At 37.7% G+C, this 21,010-nt stretch overlaps 3 protein-coding genes across 5 annotated transcripts; 2 read left to right on the top strand and 1 right to left on the bottom strand.

Annotated features, from left to right (window-relative positions):
* The first annotated feature begins 180 nt into the window (after positions 1-180).
* Positions 181-8,961, top strand: LOC123868947 (carboxylesterase 3-like). Its single transcript, XM_045911659.1, has 11 exons — positions 181-445; positions 910-1,103; positions 1,625-1,689; positions 2,007-2,144; positions 2,530-2,814; positions 3,297-3,366; positions 4,350-4,499; positions 5,488-5,703; positions 7,148-7,285; positions 7,778-8,096; positions 8,552-8,961. The coding sequence occupies exons 1-11, from the start codon at positions 258-260 to the stop codon at positions 8,880-8,882; spliced, it is 2,094 nt and encodes a 697-aa protein (XP_045767615.1). The 5' UTR covers positions 181-257; the 3' UTR covers positions 8,883-8,961.
* A 1,983-nt stretch (positions 8,962-10,944) lies between these two features.
* LOC123868966 (conotoxin ArMKLT2-032-like) lies at positions 10,945-14,232 on the top strand. Of its 2 annotated transcripts, none has more exons than XM_045911689.1 (2): positions 10,945-11,318; positions 14,149-14,232. In XM_045911689.1, the coding sequence occupies exons 1-2, from the start codon at positions 11,112-11,114 to the stop codon at positions 14,212-14,214; spliced, it is 273 nt and encodes a 90-aa protein (XP_045767645.1). In that variant the 5' UTR covers positions 10,945-11,111; the 3' UTR covers positions 14,215-14,232. The 2 variants fall into 2 exon arrangements, with proteins under 2 accessions (XP_045767645.1, XP_045767643.1); XM_045911687.1 differs by lacking the exon at positions 14,149-14,232 and adding an exon at positions 12,558-12,868 and having other exon boundaries at positions 10,951-11,318.
* Positions 14,233-14,243: 11 nt separating this feature from the next.
* LOC123868956 (glutathione S-transferase 1-1-like) lies at positions 14,244-18,662 on the bottom strand. 2 transcript variants are annotated; one of them, XM_045911674.1, is made up of 6 exons: positions 18,564-18,662; positions 17,010-17,153; positions 15,871-16,004; positions 15,340-15,406; positions 14,666-14,869; positions 14,244-14,416 (listed from the first exon to the last, which is right to left on the bottom strand). In XM_045911674.1, the coding sequence occupies exons 2-6, from the start codon at positions 17,148-17,150 to the stop codon at positions 14,261-14,263; spliced, it is 702 nt and encodes a 233-aa protein (XP_045767630.1). In that variant the 5' UTR covers positions 17,151-17,153; positions 18,564-18,662; the 3' UTR covers positions 14,244-14,260. The 2 variants fall into 2 exon arrangements, with proteins under 2 accessions (XP_045767630.1, XP_045767631.1); XM_045911675.1 differs by lacking the exon at positions 18,564-18,662 and adding an exon at positions 17,938-18,026.
* Positions 18,663-21,010: the final 2,348 nt, after the last annotated feature.

Here is a 21,010-nt window from a genome sequence, read left to right as displayed (position 1 = left end):
AGGGAATAGAGAGTGCATCTGTGTCTGCGCAACCATTGTGCACTATAATATCTCCCGCGCAGTTGGCTATCTCTGAAGATTGGCCTCCGCTTTAGGTATTATACATGGCCGACATTAGGTATCACGATTATTATTAATCGTCAAACGGAACTCCAAAAGGATTCATTTATCAGCGTGGGTTGCGAATTCCGTTCGCAACTGACAAAACTATGGCACAGTTTTAATCTGAGCCTCAGAGGGTAGGCTCAGTTTTGGTGATGCTGTGGCAGTGTGTGTGTGCGTTGTCCTTGGTCGTGGCGCCGGCGGCGGCGGTGGTGGGCGGAGCGCCCGCGGCGCCGCCGGAGCCCGACGCTGCGGTGGTCTTCACTCAGAGGCAGGGCTTGAGCTGCAGGCTGGAGGGCTTGAAGGATGATATTCGTGGATACTACACCTTTGCTGGCATAAGGTAGTTAGTTACATTTTGACGATCTCACTGGCGCAGTGGTAAGCGCTGTGGTCTTATTAGTTGGAGGTCCCGGATTCGATCCCCGGTAGGGGTTTGGAATTTTATAATTTCTAAATGTCTGATTCTGAAAATGATGTTTTATAATTTCTAATGGTCTGGTCTGGTGGGAGGCTTTGGCCGTGGCTAGTTACCACCCTACCGTTAAGGCCCAATTCCTTAGGAAACCAATGTCAATTCCTCATGACTAGCGCTGGCCATAGACGATCAAATTCACAGTCAAGTTTGCAGTGGAGTTGAATTGGCGTCCAGAAAATTGATAGCCATACACCGTCAAGTTGGTAACTCAAGTCAAACTCGTTAAACTTGATCGTGTTACGTGTAAGCTATCCCTGCTGGCTCAATGAGCGCGGGAATAAGTTTTTTAATGTACCTGCCTACTAATACGCTTATCAATATTGTTATAGATATGCAGAACCACCAGTGGGTCAAAGAAGGTTCCAGCGGCCAGTGCGCCAGTACTTGGCAGGCGAGATCAATGCCACCAGGTACTGCGCGCCGTGCCCTCAACTGGACCCTCGAGGGTCAGGGCAGGTCATCGGCCAGGAGGACTGTCTGTGTCTCAACGTCTTCTCACCTAAGATGCCAGGGGACGAACAAGGTACCTCATTGATTAGCGTTTTTAGGGTTCCGTACCTCAAAAGGAAAAACGGAACCCTTATAGGATCACTTCGTTGTCTGTCTGTCTGTCCGTCCATTCATCCGTTCAATACAAATTAGATTTCCACATTTAGGATTGCGTAAAAACAGGTAAAACACTAACACCTAAGATCACTTTCCATCCTTCTGTCACAGATCTTCTTAAATTCGAGAAGGTTTAAATATAAAAACCCACGAATGTAGATTGTTGACCCACTAAAATAGTACCATATAGCCTACAATGCATATAGCCATTAGATACGACGAGACGACTCAGAACCTGCTCTAACCATATCAAAATCGGTCCAGTTGTTATTAAAATACCTTACGCTCATCGCACGTCTTCTTTCCGTCGAAGGTAAAAATTATCTCCTGTCGTAGATAGACAGAAAAAGGTAAAAAATTAAATGTAGTATTTCCAACCATTACGTTTTCCAAGGACACAATATCTTGATTTTTAATTGAAAAACTTTTTGTACCTAGGTAGTCCCGTTGTTATTTTCATTCATGGAGGCAACTATAGAACTGGATCTGCTACACAATATGGGGTAAGAAATTAAGAAATATATTTTTAATTATTTATTACAAGCTAATGCCCGAGACTTCGTCCGCGTGCATTTAGGTTTTTAAAAATCCCGTGGGAATTCTTTGATTTTTCAGTATAAACGTAGTCTTTGTTACTCTCTAGGTCCTTAACTATACCCATGCCAAAAATCACGTCGATCTGTTGCTCCGTTGCGACGTGATTGAAGGACAAATTAACAATCCAACAAACAAACACACTTTTGCATTTATAATATGTATAGTGATAATGCAGTTTAAATTAAAACTAATAGAGTATTTGACTGTGGATAATTTTTCGCAGGGTCAACATTTAGCTCAAAAGGACACGATATTAGTGTCGGTGCAGTACCGTCTGGGGTCACTTGGGTTCCTAAGCACAGCACAGAAAGATGCGTCAGGAAACGTTGGCCTGTTTGACATTCGCTCCGCCCTTGAATGGGTAAGACTTTTTTTTTTAAATTTATATCATGTTCAAGACCATCTCTTTTTATTTAATAGACATTTTTGATGGTTCCAATAAAAAAATTAGGTTACAAGTTGACTACCTACAACTTCAACTTTCGTGACGAGATTTCTTTGAAGTTTTGAATCTAGTTTATTGTGTTGTGTCTTCAATTTCTTATGCATACATTGATTTAATTAACATCATGCTGAAGCAGAACCGTGCGCTCGTGCCTCACCTGATCATATGAAAGGTAATCAACCGCAACAATGATTTAATTATTTCATAAAACGTCATACTACACTTCTTTGAACTATGTTTTGTACAGCCACGGGTTTCAGGCAATAGAAATCAAGCCTTACATTCCACTTCTTCATTCAAGGTTAAGGAGTACATAGAATTTTTTGGAGGAGACCCAACACGCGTCGTCGTCGCTGGGCATGGCTCTGGAGGCAGTGCAGCGTCACTCGTGGGATTAACTCCTGAAGGAAGATCAGCTGGAGTAGTCGCATTGTCTGGGGCCCCTCTCTCCCCTGGTGCGATCAGAAACGACACGCAAATTGTGTCCCACGCAGAAGCTGTGGCTGAAAAGACTGGATGTCCCAAAGCTCCTCCTGAACGATTAATTATGTGCTTGAGGATGTTGCCCATGGAAAAGATTGTACAGGTGATTTTTTTTAAAGAATATTACAAAGCATTTTTAAACATAACTAGCCGCCTATTTTAAGAGCCTCGATAGCTCAACGGTTGAGGAGCGGACTGAATTCCGAAAGGTCGGCGGTTCAAACCCCACCCGTTGCTCTATTGTCGTACCCACTCCTGGCACAAGCTTTACGCTTAGTTGGAGGGGAAAGGGGAGTATTAGTCATGACAGCATGGCTAATATTCTTTAAAAAAAAAACAATCATTTTAAAGTTTCTTCAATCTCCAGGCTGTGACTTAGAAGTTACAGAAATACATTAGCGCTATTCTCACCCCTTAGCCAGCTAGTACTAGGAGTTGGTACAATAAAAGTGTGCCAAAGCATTGCTTTAGTGGTTGAAGCTGTATTTCAGTCAGTTTCACATTTTATGTTCATAGTTCATAGTTTTATTAGTTAATAAATGATTGCTTCAAAAATCAACACCATTACTTATTGTTTGTTTACAGGTTGATAAAGAAATAAAGGGCGATATGTTGGACACGACTGCATTTTTGGAGGAAATCTCAGGTCGAGAAGGTGAGTTTGAAGTTCTACCTTCCAAGTTTATTATTTCAATAATTTTCTAGATTCTTTCTAATTATCCATACAACCCCATTAATTTTTTTTTAATAGTTTTCTTTGCTCATTTAAAAAATACTTTCAACATGTTCTTTTGGATGGAATATTTTTAAAATGAATAGGTATTGAATTATTTGGGTTATAATCTCTAAAAAAAATTGTTACTACATTGGATATTATTTTGCATTTGTACTGTATCCAAGTACGATAGCATGAATGTCCACAGGAAGAGCTGGTGTTATCGTAGTACTCCTACGCTGATTTCTAAACATAATAGGTACTGCCGTGATTTTTAAGCCGTAATTTTGTATTGCCCTAATAATATTATGTACATAATATTATCTCTCACTGCGTCGAGTTTCTCATTGCTGAGGGTCATGACTCGTGCCGCCTTGCCCCAAAATTTTGTCTTAATGGTAGGAGTCTTTTTAGAATAATAATGGGGAGGGTTTTCAGATCCAGCTTGACTCGACAATCGACATACAACTCGACGAGAACGAGATTCCGACTCTCCGTTTTTTACAGTTATTACTCATTATTATCAGAATATGTTAGTGATAATAATCGGGACCGCGATAGCTTAACATGCTCTCCGGTAAAAAATCAAATTTCAACCTCAAAATCCATAACCGGAAATCCATCCAGTTACTGACTTGGGTCAAGGTTGCTTAACAATCTTAATTGGTATGCGTTGTCATACTCATACGTCCGCGTCGTTTGTATTCTATATAATTACCATATGCAATTCCCATACAATGTCGTTATTGTTTTTTGTACATTCCTATTTACAAAAAAACCCTACTAAGTATACAAACCCAAATACTATGTTGAAACTAGAAAACCTTGGGTTCCAGAGCTTAACGTGGCAGAAGCCTTCCTGTGTGAAACCGGGCGAGTCAGCTAGTCTAACAGTATAACAATTAGGTACTTACCTATTCCAGGGTCTGGACCTCGCCCGGAGGGAAAAGACGATGATCGTGGATTGCCGCCTCTAGTTGAAGAGGAACCTAACGAAACATTGAAGAAAAAGCTTCAGCGAAGCCCTATGCTGACGGGGGTGGTGTCAGCCGAGACCTCACGAGCTGTCTATGGTATAATTATTGTTATCATCTATTTTGTAATAATACTATCCTGCAGGTCACAAAGTAGGTGCTCACGTGATCGGATTTTACAATTGAACAAAACTGATACTCTGACTGAAACCATACCTACCTACTTGACTACTACCTACTACCTACCTACCTACCTACTTGGTGAAATTGATACCTACTTGACTGCTTGGAGTTATAAAATAACATCGCATAAAAATGCACTCATTAAAATAAAATAATATCTCGATTTTTAAGTCGAGTTTGTCGGTTTGTTCAATAGTCCTAGAAAAACATCCGTGCATATGGCGATCCTACTCTTTGATGTGCATGAGCAGCAGGGGTGAATTTTAAGCTACACGTAGTTTTGACAAAGAATAATATACATAATAGTAGTTTTGTTAAGAAAAGTTTTTATATTAACTAGGCTAAGGAAGAGTTTTTATTATACACTAGATGATGCCCGCAGCTTCGCCCGCGTGGATTGGTCAGATCCCCTGCAGCATCAGGATTGAGCAGTTGGAATCTAATTTATTTATGGAACAATGTCGCAAAGTTCCTCTATCGATTAAAAAAAATTACGCGAATCGGTTCAGAAATCTCGGAGATATCAGTGTACATGGGTAGAAAAACACAACTCCCTTTTTGAAAGTCGGTTAAAAAAGTAGCCTATGTTACTCCCTGGTCAATTCTCTACTTATCTGTGAAAATCCCGTCAAAATCGGTTCTGCCGTTCCCAAGATTAGCCTTTTCAAACAGACAGACAGACAGACAGACAGACAGACAGACAGACAAAAATTTTAAAAACGTGTGATTCAGTTATAGTATCGTTCAAATAACCATATGACCTTAATATCAGGTAGTTATTTCGAAATTACAGACAGACACTCCAATTTTATTTATTAGTATAGAAGTATAGATTCGAATTACGAACCGCCTCCTTTTTTTGAAGTCGGTTAAAAATACTTTAAAAGTTTAATTTTTTTTCCAGGAAAATACTCAAACTTCCTGACTCAACAAGCGCAAGCTGTCAAAGACTTCATCAAGAAGGAGCTGATCGGCAACCTCCGCGGTGTGATGCAGACGGTGGGAGGGTTGGACGTGGTGGGGCTCCAGAATATACTGCCACTACCAGACTATTACAACGCTGTACTTGACACCACCTCTAAAGCAGTCGATGTTCTCAGCCAAGTTGTTGAAGCCACTGGTAATTGTTTTTACAAAAAAGTACGCCACCAAAGTCGAAACCTAGCCGTGGAGCTTCCGCACCGAGCCTTTCTATAATCGAAATTTCGAAAAAAACCGGCCAAGTGCAATTTAGACTCGCGCACCGAAGGTTCCGTACTCGGGTATTTTATGACATTTTGCACGATAAATCAAAAACTATTGTGCACAAAAATAAATGAAAATCTGTTTAAGAATGAACAGGTTTAAAGCCCTTTCATATGATACCCCACTTGGTTTAGTTATCTTACTTTGAAAATTTCAATACATGTTAATATTTTTTTGAGATGTAACCACAAATTCACAGTTTCTGGATTTCTTCCTTTACTTGTGCTATAAGATCTACCTACCTGCCAAATTCCACGATTCTAGGTCAACGGGAAGTACCCCATAAGTTTTCTTGACACACACGACAGACAGATAACAAAGTGATCCTATAAGGGTTCCGTTTTGCTTTTTGAGGTACGAAACCCTAAAAAGCGCGCCACAAAAGTCGAAACCGAGCCGTTCTAATCGAAAATCGAAAAAAACGGCAGCTGCAGGGATTCTCAGAACCCTATTCCATAACAATAGCTCAATCCGAAACGAAGGGCTGCTCTATTAATAAGGGTTCTCCATATCATATCAGCAAAGAATAATAATATGGATTTAGTATACAGCACAATAGTACAGCTGGGTTTGAGGAAATCTCAGTGTACCCAATTTTGATAGTACCTACGTCTACCTCCTTAGTTTTAATTGGCATTGAAATCAAAGATATTAAACTAAGTAAGTATTTAAAATATGGTACCTACTAGTACTACTGAATATACGAGTAACTACTTAGATTTGCGAGTAATTTTGCGAGAGTAGTGTGTCCCTTGATCTTTGCTATTAACTTACTGTCTAGATTCTAGAAGGTACCTTATTTTAATACATTCATTCATGCTTAAAAGTATATAATTTTATCATAGAAATTTCTGTTTTGGTGATGTTAAAAGCTTGCATAGCCCTTTGCCGTTTTGACGAATGTGCAATATAAAAACTAGGTATCAAAATTCCCCAGTGAAACATTATTAATTGCCTCCTAGGTATGACTAAATTCATGGACACACTACCACTACAACGCACTACCACACGGCACTAACTGTATAGTTGTTGAGCTGAGTAATCAATGATCGGCTGATAATCCAATTTAATAAAAGTAGCAACGTGTTTTCTGTTCGGAGGCTTCGGCCGTGGCTAGTTACCGCCTTACAGGCGAATCCGAGCCACCAAGCGATTTAGCGTTCCAACGATGCCGTGTAGAAACCGTTCAGAAGTACGGGTCAGAAACTGCCATACCCCTTTGAAGTTAGCCTGCTTCCACCACTTACCATCAAGTGAGATCGTAGTCACGGGCTAACTTGTATCAGAATTTAAAAAAAAGATATTGTTTCCAATGATAGGTGATGCGCTATTCAACTTCCCGGCGTATCAAAGCGTGCGCGAGTGGAGCGCGGGCGCACCCGCATTCCTCTACAGCTTCGAGCACATGGGGAACCTCACAAAAGGCTCGCACTTCCTACCTGGCCTTGCCCTGACGCGTAAGTTTATCTTTCTACCTGTATTTTTTTGGTTCCAGAGAAAACATTCTTGGTAAACCAGGTATATTATTTGAGAGGGAACTATATAATTTATTGAAAAGTGGGTCTTATTTTCAAAAATATAAGGAAAGTAATAAGCCCTGTTAAGGACAATACTAACCATCCAATGCATGGATGAGAAACCAAATAATTGTGGGAGAGTTTCGAAACAATATTGCTGAATTCATTGATGTCGAAGCCACTGTGGGTCAACCAATAGGTATCTATACAAACGAAGGTGGCAAGTATACCTAAGTTGGAAATCAAAGTAAAGTAATTTCATGGGAAATATCTAGATACAATTCGTCTATTATCAGCTCTTCTATTGGTATCTCAGATAGGACCTCAGAGAGCCTCAGGTGGGACCTCAGATGGGACCTCATATGGGATCTCGTCTGTAAAGACTATCTTCATATTAATATAAATATAAATAAATCGTTCTAATGTCAACAGAGGGAGCAGATATCCCCAAGGACAAAAACAACAAAAAAGCTAAAGGACCATCCCATGGTGATGAACTGGCGTACCTCTTCGAGCCGTTGGACGATGAAGGCAGACCTATAGCACCAGACATATCTTCCTCAGACCGGCGTGTAAGAGATTCATTTGTCTCTTTGATCGCCAAATTCGCTCACAGCAAAACTGAGACAAACACGACTAAGGCAAAAGATAAGAACGGTATTTCGAACATTTTTGGATTTGTGCCGTATTCTGCTGATAGTGAGCAGTTTTTGAAAATTGGAGATAAAATTACCGTGGATAAGAATTTCAGGTGCGTCATTCCTTATCAAATACAAACACAATAATAATTAAACACACGAGTTACAACAAATCATCGAAGTGTAGACTGACTGACTTCTAATCAATTTTTTAAATTCTGCCAAATCTTTCCGCTCAGCTATTTTTCTTGTGACGGACGTTAATTTCGAAAAAATTACACATATTATTAAAATTGCACTGCATGCTATAATTTGTATGCCTACACCATGATGTATAATTTCTCGTCAATTAGGTACGAGTATTTCCGAATTCCAAATTATCTAGTTCACTAATCATAATAATTATATTTATTCTGCAAATTTTTGGTATAGATATGAGTTAGTAGTACAATAGTTAGACCCGAACACAACTTACTGTCGCAGACAGTATCTACTCGTGCCTATGCAAGAATGAATCTTCTTATACACCGCTGTATAAACGTAACTCAATTCTTGTTTTCTGTTCTAGATTTTGCCAAATGGGCCTATGGGGCAACATGGGGGATAGAATCGCTGGAGAATTTTGCAAAAACTTCCTCGGCCAGCTTCTCGATCCATCAAAACTGGTGGGGACAGCGACTGGCCTTGTCAAACCAGTGGACTCAATACTTAATCAAGGAGTACAAGGGTTATCTGGTCAAGGTCAGAGGCCAACGGGGAACCAGAATCAAAAACCTGCGGGTGTACTGGACCAAGGGCTTGGAGGTCTCTTAGGACCATCCAAAACAAAACCTACACCAACCGTAAGGCCAATGTGGAGTTCACCCTTCAATAATCCGCTTGGATTTTTAATGAAATAGATTTAGATAATTGAAATAAATGTTAGTCATTTGTGCCATAATTTTGTATGTACTTAATAATAAAATGATTTTGAATTTATTAACTGTTTTATTTTGTATTCTTCAAACTTAAATAAATACCTACGTCTTGTTTATTAAAATGCACTTTTACTACAAGCTCTGACACCAAAACATGTTCTATTGTTTCTAAAGCTTAGATAAAATTAATTAGAGATTATCAGAGATAAAGCTACCTACGCTTGCATTATTCTAATAGAGTTTTTGAACTTTTGTAAAGGCAAGTCCAAAATTGATTGTGGGATTTTGTTATATGTACAAGATTATACCCATTCCCGCAAATGACTATTGGACTTTCCTGAGGCGGAGTGTAGGAGTCGCAAGCAAAATTTCTCTGGGAAGGAATCGCGTGGTTATGATACCTGAGTTATTGTTATGTTTTTGCTAAAACTGCAGTGTTTTCTGATGATATAATAACTATCCAGTAATCTGGAATTGGGTGGCTTACATAAACTTAAACACCGTACAGCTTGACGGCAAGGGTCTGCCGGTAGCCATAGTCACATCGTAAAACTGTGCTATTAGCATCATCAGTCGTAGCCTTCAACGAACTAGTCATGAGACAAAAAAAAGATAAATGAGCTGCCACCTAGGTACACGAAAATATTTCCAACTTACTTTTAACTTCTACAATTCATAGAAAAATGCAAAGGAAAAAGTTACAAATAAATAAATGTACCTACTTATAACCTTACGAAGTAGTTAATCCAAATCTCACGTACGTAAGCTATTTGTTCTGAATGTTGCAATGTGTAATAGATAATGTAGAAAAATTCTCATGTGTACAACATGTAAACAAGGTTAATCGATGATTAATACTATTTCGAGTTCATATAAAGGTGGATGTTTTATTGACAAAATATTTTTTTTTGAAAACTGTCCTAGTACATTCAAATTCATACTAAGTACGCCTACATATACAAATGTATGAAAATTAGAAAACTATTGTAATGGTTGTTTTCTCGAAGCGAAATGATTTTGTCATGGTATTACAATCAATTTATAAATACTTACATATAAAAAATATTAGAATCAAAAATTATTTAAAACCACTACAAAATAAAAAATATTTTTTGTTTCTCCACGTGTATGTAAGAGTGAGTAGATATTTTTTTAAATACCTAAGTTATCAAAAAAAGTACCTAGGTACTTTAATAAAGTTAGGTATCAAAAATTGTGGATCCGGCAGGATTCTAACCTCTGCCTGTCCCCTGGATATCGCACCCGGAGCGTCATAAACTAGATACCTACTTACTTACCTAGGTATCATTCATTCAGTCTGATTGTGGTCAGATATTAGACCAGCACCAGAACATGACGTTTAGACTTCAATGTACTCATACATTCAAAAAGTCAGGGTGCTTTGTCGGCCTCCCTGGCACAGTGATAAACTCTGGGGTCTTATTAGTGGGAGGTCCCGGGTTCGATTCCCGGCAGGGGTTTGAATTTTAATAATTTCTTCTGGTCTGGTTTGGTGGGAGCTTCGGTCGTGGCTAGTTACCACTTACCACCCTACTGGCAAAACAGGTCCGCCAAGCGATTTAACATTCCGGAACGATGCCGTGTAGAAATCAAAGGTTTAATGAAAAATTGCCATACCCTTTCCAGGTAGCCCGCTTCCATCTTAGATTACATCATCAGTTCACTTAGCACCAGGTGAGATGGCAGTCAAGGGCTAACTTTTATCTGAATAAAAAAAAGTGCACTCATTCGTATTCAGTTCGTATTCGTTTTCGTAAAAAACGAATGAGTGTACATTTTGTATGGCGGCCAATTTGAATCGTAATTTTACGAAATCGAATACGAATGAGTGCACAATCGCCCTAAGGATAGATAGGATAGGTCCTAACCTAAATCAGATTTTATGTGTATTTTTCTAACTAAAAAATAAAAAACAAAAAAAAACAAAGAAACAACCTGCCCTGTCGATGAAGTTGAAAGTAACGGGTATAGCACCTTATCATTTACTGTTAACAAATACGCAAGCCAAGTAGGTATTGGTACAACCCATTATATGCGGGTGTGGAGTATGGACAGTAGGTTAGTAAAGAGTCATAAAAGGACTGCCGACTCTCCACCCTACAACAGTCGTTTACAAATTTTACAATCCGTTGGACTTACAATATAATTTACAAATTACAAAAGAAATAATTTACAAAACTAGAAATAACAATGGCCCGTGCGTGTCTCGTTCTATTCTTGGTCAGTTTTGTTATCGCATGTGATTTTACGAACGGATATCTTACACAAGGCAGGAATTTGGAAGCTGTGTTCACGAAGGATGCCCCAGCGCCTCAAGACTTGTCGGAGAATAACTTGGGACTTGAGTCTGCCCCGGTGGAAGTATTAGCGAAACAGTGTGCCAAAATTGGCGAATTTGTAAGTATTGAAACTCCGTATGTCACTTGTTAACATCCGTACTCTACCCAGTTTGATGAATAATCTTACAATATCATGATGCAAAATCATTCTATCCAATAGCCACTACAGTTAAGAATATAAAAAAACCGGCCAAGTGCGAGTCAGACTCGCGCACCGAGGGTTCCGTACTCAGGTATTTTTCCGACGATAAATCAAAAACTATTATGCTTGTAAATACATAAAAATCTGTTTTTGAATGTACAAGTAAAGCCCTTTCATATGATATCCACTTGGTATAGTTATCTTACTTTGAAAATTAAAACACTTTTTTTTTTTCTGTGATGTAACCACAAATTCACGGTTTTCAGATTTATTCCTTTACTTGTGCTATAAGACCTATCTACCTGCCAAACATGATTCTAGGTCAACGGGAAGTACCCTATAGGTTTCTTGACAGACACGACGGACGGACGGACGGACAGACAGACAGACAGACATACAACAAAGTGATCCTATAAGGGTTCCGTTTTTCTTTTTGAGGTACGGAACCCTAAAAATGATATCAAAATTGGCGGAGCTTAACTTTGTAGACTTGATAATATTATATTTAGGTTCTTAAGTAGGTATAACGACTTGTGAAGACATCCCGGGCGCAGTGGTGAGCGCTGTGGTCTTATAGTCGAAGATCCCAAGTTTGATTCCGGGCAGGAGCAATTTGAGAATTTATAATTTGTAAATTGTCTCAGCCTTTCTCATCCAGCCACCTCCCACCAGTGACCAGCCTCTTTATATCGTCGCACACTACGTTTGCTTATACGCGGTGAGGAAGGCTGAGGGCTGGGTGTGGTTGCGCTCTTTATGAAAGGCCTATGTCCAACAGTGGACATCCACAGGCTGATGATGATGATGATGATGAAATTGTCTCGGTCTGGCCTGGTAGGTGGTTACGCTGGTGGCTATATAGTTACCACCTGTCCCTAACTGCAAGCTGTGCCGGCAAGCTGTTCCGGAACAATGAAGAAACCGATAAGGGGTAAGTATTTATGGGGTTAGCTTCTATCTTAGACTGTAGCATCACTAACCACCTGGTGAGATTGCAGTCAATGGCTAACTTGTAATGGAATAAAAAACCGGCCAAGTGCGAGTCAGACTCGCGCACCGAGGGTTCCGTACTCGGGTTATTTTTCCAACATTTTGCACGATAAATCAAAAACTAACTCTAGCCAGTAGGTTTCATAAGTTCTATATTTGTTTCAGTGTATGAACCACAGCGACTGCTGCACCAACGCCTGTTTAGGGTACATGAAGAAATGCGTGTCTTAAAACTTAGTAACATGGAGACGATTTAATTTATTTATTCAAAATTTAATTACTTATGTAGGCTTACCCAATAATTATTATTATTAGTGCTGAATCAATATTGGCGATAGCAATTGTTGTTGAAACGTTAATAATATGTAATTAGGTATCTGATTATACCTAAATGAAAGAAACTTCATTCATGAATTATTATAATTACTGATCATCAATAATTAAATGTTACAAAAAATAAATGAATTGTAAAATAATTATGTTTTTGTTCTCATTAAAACGAAAAACAATTTAAATCTAATTAGGTACATTATGCGTTCTAAACGACCTGAACAGGGTTGCCAACGCATGTTTTTTGTAACCGCATTAATGACCGACTTTTGGAAGATGTAATGGAAGAGGTGGCCTTGCTGAATTTATAAAAAATAATTATATTAGGTAATATATTAGAATTTCTGTAAACCAACTGCAACGTATGGTATAACTAATTATTATACCTAGCCCCGTTTTTAGAATTTTTACACCTTTTAAAAAAATCATTTGTGATAAAATTCAGTAAGACAGCTCTGGGTCTCATACCCTTTTTCAGATTGTATTTTTAAAGTCCCGCTTGAATCAATAACTATGAATGGGACGCGTATACAAAAAAGTTAAACTTAAAAACGAACTTACTTATCTCACAGTGTGCGCTATATCATGCGAGGTATTTGCATAGGATAGTAATAGTAACTATAGATTTTGTGAATCATTTCATTATGTTGTTTCCTCTTACTACATCATTCGCCAACAAGCTACGCGTGTCGAGGCATAACTCGAGTTTGCAAATTAAGTACCTACTTACCTAGTTACCATGACTCGCTAAGTTTTTGCATTGTTCTTTGTTATTGTTTCTGCTAGTCACAAGGTGAATGCATATTTAACGAATAACGAATAGAATAACCATAGTTTTAGAAGACGTGCCGATGCCTCTACAAATTGATAATAATAATTATTTAAGTGTTGAGGAAACACCTACCTATGTACCTAAAAATTGCGCAGAAATAGGAAAATTCGTAAGTGTATTTTACCTACTAGGTACCTGTATAATATTATATTTGTGTCGTATTGTCGTATCAAGAGTATTTTATTTAAAAAAAAAGGTTTGTAGGTACCTAATATAATATTGTAGGTAGTTTTTAAATAATAATTCTGTCAAAGGTGGCATATTTGACTTATTGCGTTAATCCACCCTAAAACAACCACTTGGGTGTATGTCAGATGTACGTTTGTACATAAGTTGCAAACGTCAAACACGTGTCCATTTATTAATCCCTTTTTATTTGAATTTGTATAGTATTTAATATAATTTTTTAGTCTGGGGGAAAATATAACTCTCTTATATGTTTTATAGCCCCTTTACCTTAATCGTTATCCACCCAAAACACCTACCCTACGCTACCTATCATAACCCTAGCTAGGGTGTATACTCAGAAATGTGTGTCCAAATGTAAACCCTAGGGTAGGTAAATGGAATTTAAGCTAACATTTATTTTTTCAGTGTAATAACAACAGCGATTGCTGCTCCCATTCCTGCTTGGGCTTTAAGAAAAGATGCGTTTCCTAAAAGGGTTAAAGGATCAGAGAAAAAGGATAAACAACCTCGAATACATTTATTTCTTAATTTTTCGCATTGGGTGTTTTGGATGATTTAAATGTGTTAAATCAGGAGGATTCTCCATCAAGTATTGCGCTTCCTTCATCGCACCTTCAGAGATCTTCCAAAGTTCAGGATAATTCTTTTTAAAATCATTGTACCACTTGGAGACCTGTAGAAACGATCACAATATAATATTAAACTTGTTTTGAATGAGGCATTATCGTGTTTAATTAAAACAAAGTATGAGAATACTTTGGAGATCTTGCTCAGGAGGTTCATTATCTATGTAAGTATGTCTTAAAATTTTAGACCTATATAAATCCTAAAATTTTTAGATCTAGAATTTCAGTGTGCCGAATGATGATTTCAAATATCTAATCTGATAGAGCATCATTCAGATTAACAAATCAAAATTTACCCTTTTATATTTGCTGAAGTCCAGACCAATAGTTTCCATAGTCATGTTGGTGTTAATGAGAGGAAAATCTGCGATAGTTAAGTGATTTGCCGCCGCGTAACTGGTGCCCAGTGTCTCAAAATATGCTTCCAAAACATCTAATGCCATGTGAACTTTCTTCAAACCAAATTCTGTGCGTTCGTAGTCGAAAAATATTGGTTCTATCTGAAATTAATGTTAAATGTGTTATCGTAAAAGATGAGTAAATTGGCTAAATTTCCATAAACAACGCTCTGCGTTATTACAAGATAGTTAAAAAAAATATATTTATTTACATAAGTAAATTTAAAAAATCATCCTATTTTTTGCTCAAAGTAGTTTGCATAATATTTAATTACGTCAAGGTCAAAAGTCAGAGCACTCCTAAGCTTTGATAAGATGGGGTTATTCAAGAGTAAATAAACAATTTTTTCAAAAAATAGTAGTGCATACATTAGCAGGGTTTGATTTGAACATAAGTAGACAACCCAACTGCCTGTTTGCTCGCTATTTATGTAGAAAGTGTGGGTGTGCTTATTTTTATTTCAAAGTTCATCAGATTTCTATGAAGTGATTATTTGCCCTTTGATATGATATCCCAGAATTTTCAAAGCGTTTTATAAAATACCGTAGGTACCTTATCGATTTTAACTTACTGTGTATGTAGATATGTTGGCGTAGTAAGTTGATAGGCTGAAGCAAAGTCGATGATTCACGATGGCCCTGGAAAAATTCGTTATCGACGTTCATCCTGTTGTTCTCATTAATACAACTACCTACATTAATTGAGTTTAAAACGTTATTTTCCTGACTGATGTTGTAAATAGGTAATTGTTTCTGTTGATGGTAGAGATCGAGACGAGAAAATCGTCTTTGTTATAAAAGCTTGATTTAAATAAAGTTAGATGGCTTTCGATTTCACATCCAGAGATCCGCATTGCAATCTTGACTAAACCATCAAAGTATCTTAATTAAATTGTATAATAGTAATTTTTCGACGGCAGCAGTGCGTGTGCAGACATACGAGCCATCGCAACTATGCGCAGTAAAACTGTGATTGTAGAACATAAAAATCTGAATTCCGAACTCAGAACTTATGAAACCATAAAATTACGAGACTTAAGATATATTAAGTAAAAACTTATGAGATATTAAGTAAAACTGTTAAGTTTTTAAAAACTAAGCACCTGGCTTTAGGTTCCTGTGGATACAGATCAGACCCTGGCTTGTACTTGTCGCAAATGTACTGCAGGATCGCATTGCTTTCACTTAGAAAGAACCCGTCATCGTCCAATACAGGAATCTCTTTTTGTGGGTTCATCTGGAATATAGAATAGATATTATTAACAATTTAACTTGTATATTTTACTTTACAAGTTATTCAGCACATCTGGATTTTGCTACGCAATACGCATCTTGTGTTGATATTTCAGGCCTAATAACATTTTTTTTTTCTTATTTCGAAGTAGGTAGACTGCATATAATATTATGGAGTCTCATGTAAACGTAGCGCCAAATTAGGCCAGCATGGCGACTGGCTTGGCTTTCATTAAGGGGGTTGATGATGGTGGTTAATCAAGGAGCTTGGGGGGCTACACAATGCTGAAGTGGGCCTTAGTGACCTTAATCCAACCTGTTATAATTTTATAGATTTTTTTTGATAAAAAATTAACCATTGACAGGGATTCCACGTGTTGGGAAGTGATGGTGCAGACTAAGATGGAAGCGAGCTACTCGTAACTGGGAATGATATAAGGCAGTTTTAGTTAAACTCTTACCACTAGACAGGCATCATCATACCTAGTAGGTACATGGTATCGTACCGACCTGCTAATCATATCTGGCCTGGCTTTTTGCCGCTAAGATGGACTAGTAACTAACCGTAGTTTTCTAACCAGACCTGAGCCACCGCAGCCACTTTTTGCCATATCGACAAGAGTAAAAAAAACTAGACCTGAGCTCAGAAATTATAAATTCCCAAACTGACCCCACTGAATCTAGAACCAGAACCATACTTCTAAGAGGTTGGCGTTTATCAGCGCACTAAGGAGATCGTTAAAAGACAAAAGTTAATTTATCATCGAAACTTTTTTCACAATAAGTGCTCATTTGACTACCCTAAACATCGTGAGAAATATGCATGCCTGAGAGTTCTCCATAATATAGGTACCTACTCAAAGGTGTATGAAGTCTGCCGATCCGCACTTGGCTAGCGTAGTGGACTATGATCTAAAAAAACCTAATCTAAACCCTTTTCATTCTGAGCGGAGACCCCGTGCATAGTTGAGGACCGACGATGGGTTAAGATGATGTTGATGTTTCTTACCTTTGCAAACTCCGCAGTCATGTGTTCTCCTTGACCAAAGTCGACGTTGATCAGTTCAAACGGGATCTCCAATAACGTCAAAGCCTGCCTCACCGAGATAGATGGCGGGCCCTCGGACACTGCATATAGTTTTAGCACCATTTTCTGTAATTGAGAAAAAATGGAATGTAGCATTTGAATGAATGTTGAAAATCACTATACATATAAGGATTGTGTTCAGCTGTGGACGTCCATAGGTTGGGGCAGCAACGCAGGTAAAGAAAATAGCAATAGGTTCATAGGGAGATTGAAATTAGTTGTAAATACCAACAAATCTCACCCATTGGGCCACAACTATAAAATATTATCCTACTAGATTAGAGTTATGTTTGCAAAAGAAAGTATTCAAATATATCTGAGGGCACCTCAAAACTCGCTTTTTGTCAAAAAAGTCGTTATTCTTTTTAACAGAGTCGAAGTGGCAACCCTAGAGATACGAATCTTTTGGAGTATGCGCGTAACAATCTACTACCTAGTCCAATCTGAATACGAGGTACCTACCTAAATGACTGCGCGATTTGTTTAAAATCAGATCTCAGCCGTTATACACCTGCGCAAACCGCTATTGCATGGGTATAGTAAAAGACTTAAAGAGTGACTAAATACTTTTTATCCCGGAAAATCAAAGCGATGCCGTGGGATTTAAGGATTTTAAAAATCGTAAAATCGTATTAAAAAACGTCGCGGGCAACAGCTAATTAGCATAATAATTCTGAAAGAGAATAGGCATGTAAATATGTGACTAGCAACGATTATCTAGGTACTTAGGTACCTATTCCAATTTACACTGTTAAAATTTTTTTTACTGGTTTTATGGCTCTGTATTCTAGCCCTTTTGAGCTTACCCTAACCTCTACCCAAAGATCTAATACCTAGGTACCTAGGTTACCTTATTAGACGTTCACAAATTGCAACCTGTTATAATATCAACACCACTCGACTGAATTGAAGTGAATCCTTTTGGACTGAAGCGCCACTTGGCGACTTGACCTCGGTCGACGCGCTGAAAGTGATTTGCCGTTATCTCCCGTTATCTTCAGAGTTCAGATAATATGACATCATTGGTCATACCTACCGATTTTTTTATTCAAATACTAATTTTGTGCTTGACTGTGATTTTTCCTGAACTTTGAGTCCCATATACTTAGATAGGTAGTTAGTAGGTACCTACATATCGTGCAATCACGCCGTTAGTGCCGTTAGGGAGCACCAGATAGACATGATTTTTTGCATGGGCATAGTAAACGAGCTGAAGAGTGACCAGATACTTAGGCTACCTTTATCCCAGAAAATTAAAACGATTCCATGGGATTTTTAAAAATCTAAATCCACGGTATCATGGCAACAGCTAGTTACCATGATAATTCTGTAGGAGAACTAGCAACGATTATCTAGTTACCTACTTAGTACTCACTACTCATATTTACTAAGTTTATTCCAATTTACACTCTATCAAATAACTACCATACATTATTAGCTACGATGAATTTTAAAACAAAGTTTTTTAATACAAACCTTATTTTAATAAGTGGACGTTCACAAATCACACCCGTTATGATATCAACACCAATCGACTGAATTGAACTGAATCCTTTCACTTGGCCTCTTGGCCTCGGTCGACGCGCTGATTACGATTTGCTGTTATCACCTGTTATCTTCAGATTTCAGATAAAATTTAAGATAAATGCTGAATCTATGTTTGGGATACCAATTTATTGTAGACTAGCGGCCCGCCCCGGCTTCGCACGGGTGCAAGTCAAAGTTATAATTTATCGTAAAATAACATAGTTAAAGTCCACGGCTTATGTACCGATTTTACAAATAACCTGCTTCATAGATGTGCACCCCCCTCCCCTGCGGTTTCGCCGTGCGAGTCGTGCGACAATTTTAAATTCGTAATATCTTTTGAATGGATTGTCCGATTGGAATAAAATAAAAAGTAATTTATAGCTATTGAAACAATCTTGCTCAATAAATAGTTTATTTGGATAAGGATTAGTATTTGACGATAATATGATCAATAAACATAGGCTAATAATAATTTTAATTACTTTTATTCTATGGAAAAGTGGTTATAATGGCTAAAATATAAATGTTTGGTTTATACTATCGCGGACTTTTTTGTAGGCATTATTGAATTCTACAACTTTTCTATAGAAGCCAACCATACATCTCTAACCATTTAGGCAGCGTTCGCGAGAATCGTTAACGTACGGCAGTTTTTTCGACGCCTTACTCCACAATTTTCACTACCATGAAAAATCCTATCTATTTTCCGGGATAAAATATAGCCTATATGGATTCGGAAGAATCCCTCTAAGTAATGGTAAAAGAAATTTTGAAATCGGTCCAGTAGTTTTTGAGCCTATTCAATACAAACATACAAAAATACAAAGGTTTTCTCTTTATAATTAACTAGTTTATTGTAGAAAGGTTAATAATATGTAATTAGGTATTTGATTATACCTAAATGAAAGAAACTCCGTTTACGAATTAAAATAATTATCGATCATCACTAATTAAATGTTACAAAAAATAAATGAATTGTAAAATAATTTTTTTTTTTCTCATTAAAAAGAAAAACAATTTCAATCTAATTACATCCTGCATTCTTTTGTGTGATATGTTACCACAAATTCACGGTTTTCGGATTTTTCCTTTACTTGTGCTATAAAACCTACCTACCGGCCATATTTCATGATTCTAGGTCAACGGTAAGTACCCTATAGGTTTTCTTGACAGACAGACAGACAACAAAGTGATCCTATAAGGGTTCTGTTTTTCCTTTTCAGGTACGTAACCCTAAAAAACTTTTAAAAACGAACTTACTTATCTCTACCCACTCACAGTGTGCGCTATAGCATGCTAGGTATTTGCATATAGGATAAATAAGTATAGCTTTTATGAATCATTTTATATGTTGTTTGCTGTTTCCTCTTACTACATCAGTCGCCAACAAGCTCCGCGCGTCGAGGCATAACTTGAATTTGTAAATACCTACTTATCTAGTTACCATGACTCGCATGGTTTTTGCATTGTTCGTTGTTATTGTTTTTGCTAGTTACAATGTGAATGCATATTTAACGAATAGAATAATCATAGTTTTAGAGGACGTACCGATGCCTCTTCAAATTGAAAATAATAGTTTGAGTGTTGAGGAAACCCCTATGGAATATCTTTTAAGGGTTTACAAAAAGTGCGCAGAAATTGGAGAATTTGTAAGTGTATTTTACCAACTAGGACATTTGTGTCGTATTGTCGTATCAGCAGTATTTTTAGGATTCCGTACCTCAAAAGGAAAAACGGAACCCTTATAGGTTCACTTTGTAGTCTGTCTGTCTGTCAGTCCGTTCGTCGTGTCTGTCTGTCTATCTACCTGTCTGTATGTCCGTCTGTTGTGTCTGTCAAGAAAACCTATAGGGTACTTCCCGTTGACCTGGAATCATGAAAGGCAGGTAGGTAGATCTTATAGCGCAAGTACAAAAATAAATCCAAAAACCGTGAATTTGTGGTTACACCACAGAAACAAAAATTAAAAAGTGTTTCAATTTTCAAAGTAAGATAACTATACTAAGTAGGGTATCATATGAAACGGCTGTACCTACTTGTACCTTCTAAAACAGGTTTTTTTGCTTAATAGTTTTTGATTTATCGTGCAAAATGTCGGAAAAATGCCCGAGTACGGAACCCTCGGTGCGCGAGTCTGACTCGCACTTTTACGGTTTCTATACTAATAAATAAAATTGGAGTGTCTGTCTGTAATTTCGAAATAACTACCTCATATTAAGCTCATATGGTTATTTGAACGATACCATAACTGAATCACACGTTTTCAAAATTTTTGTCTGTCTGTCTGTCTGTCTGTCTGTCTGTTTGAAAAGGCTAATCTTTGGAACGGCTGAACCGATTTTGACGGGACTTTCACAGGCAAGTAGAGGATTGACCAGGGCGTAAAATAGGCT

This window comes from Maniola jurtina, chromosome 10 (genome assembly GCF_905333055.1).
Source record: "Maniola jurtina chromosome 10, ilManJurt1.1, whole genome shotgun sequence".
NCBI lineage: Eukaryota > Metazoa > Arthropoda > Insecta > Lepidoptera > Nymphalidae > Maniola > Maniola jurtina.
Note: the sequence above shows the minus strand (reverse complement) of the source record. Positions and strands in the feature narration are given on the sequence as shown.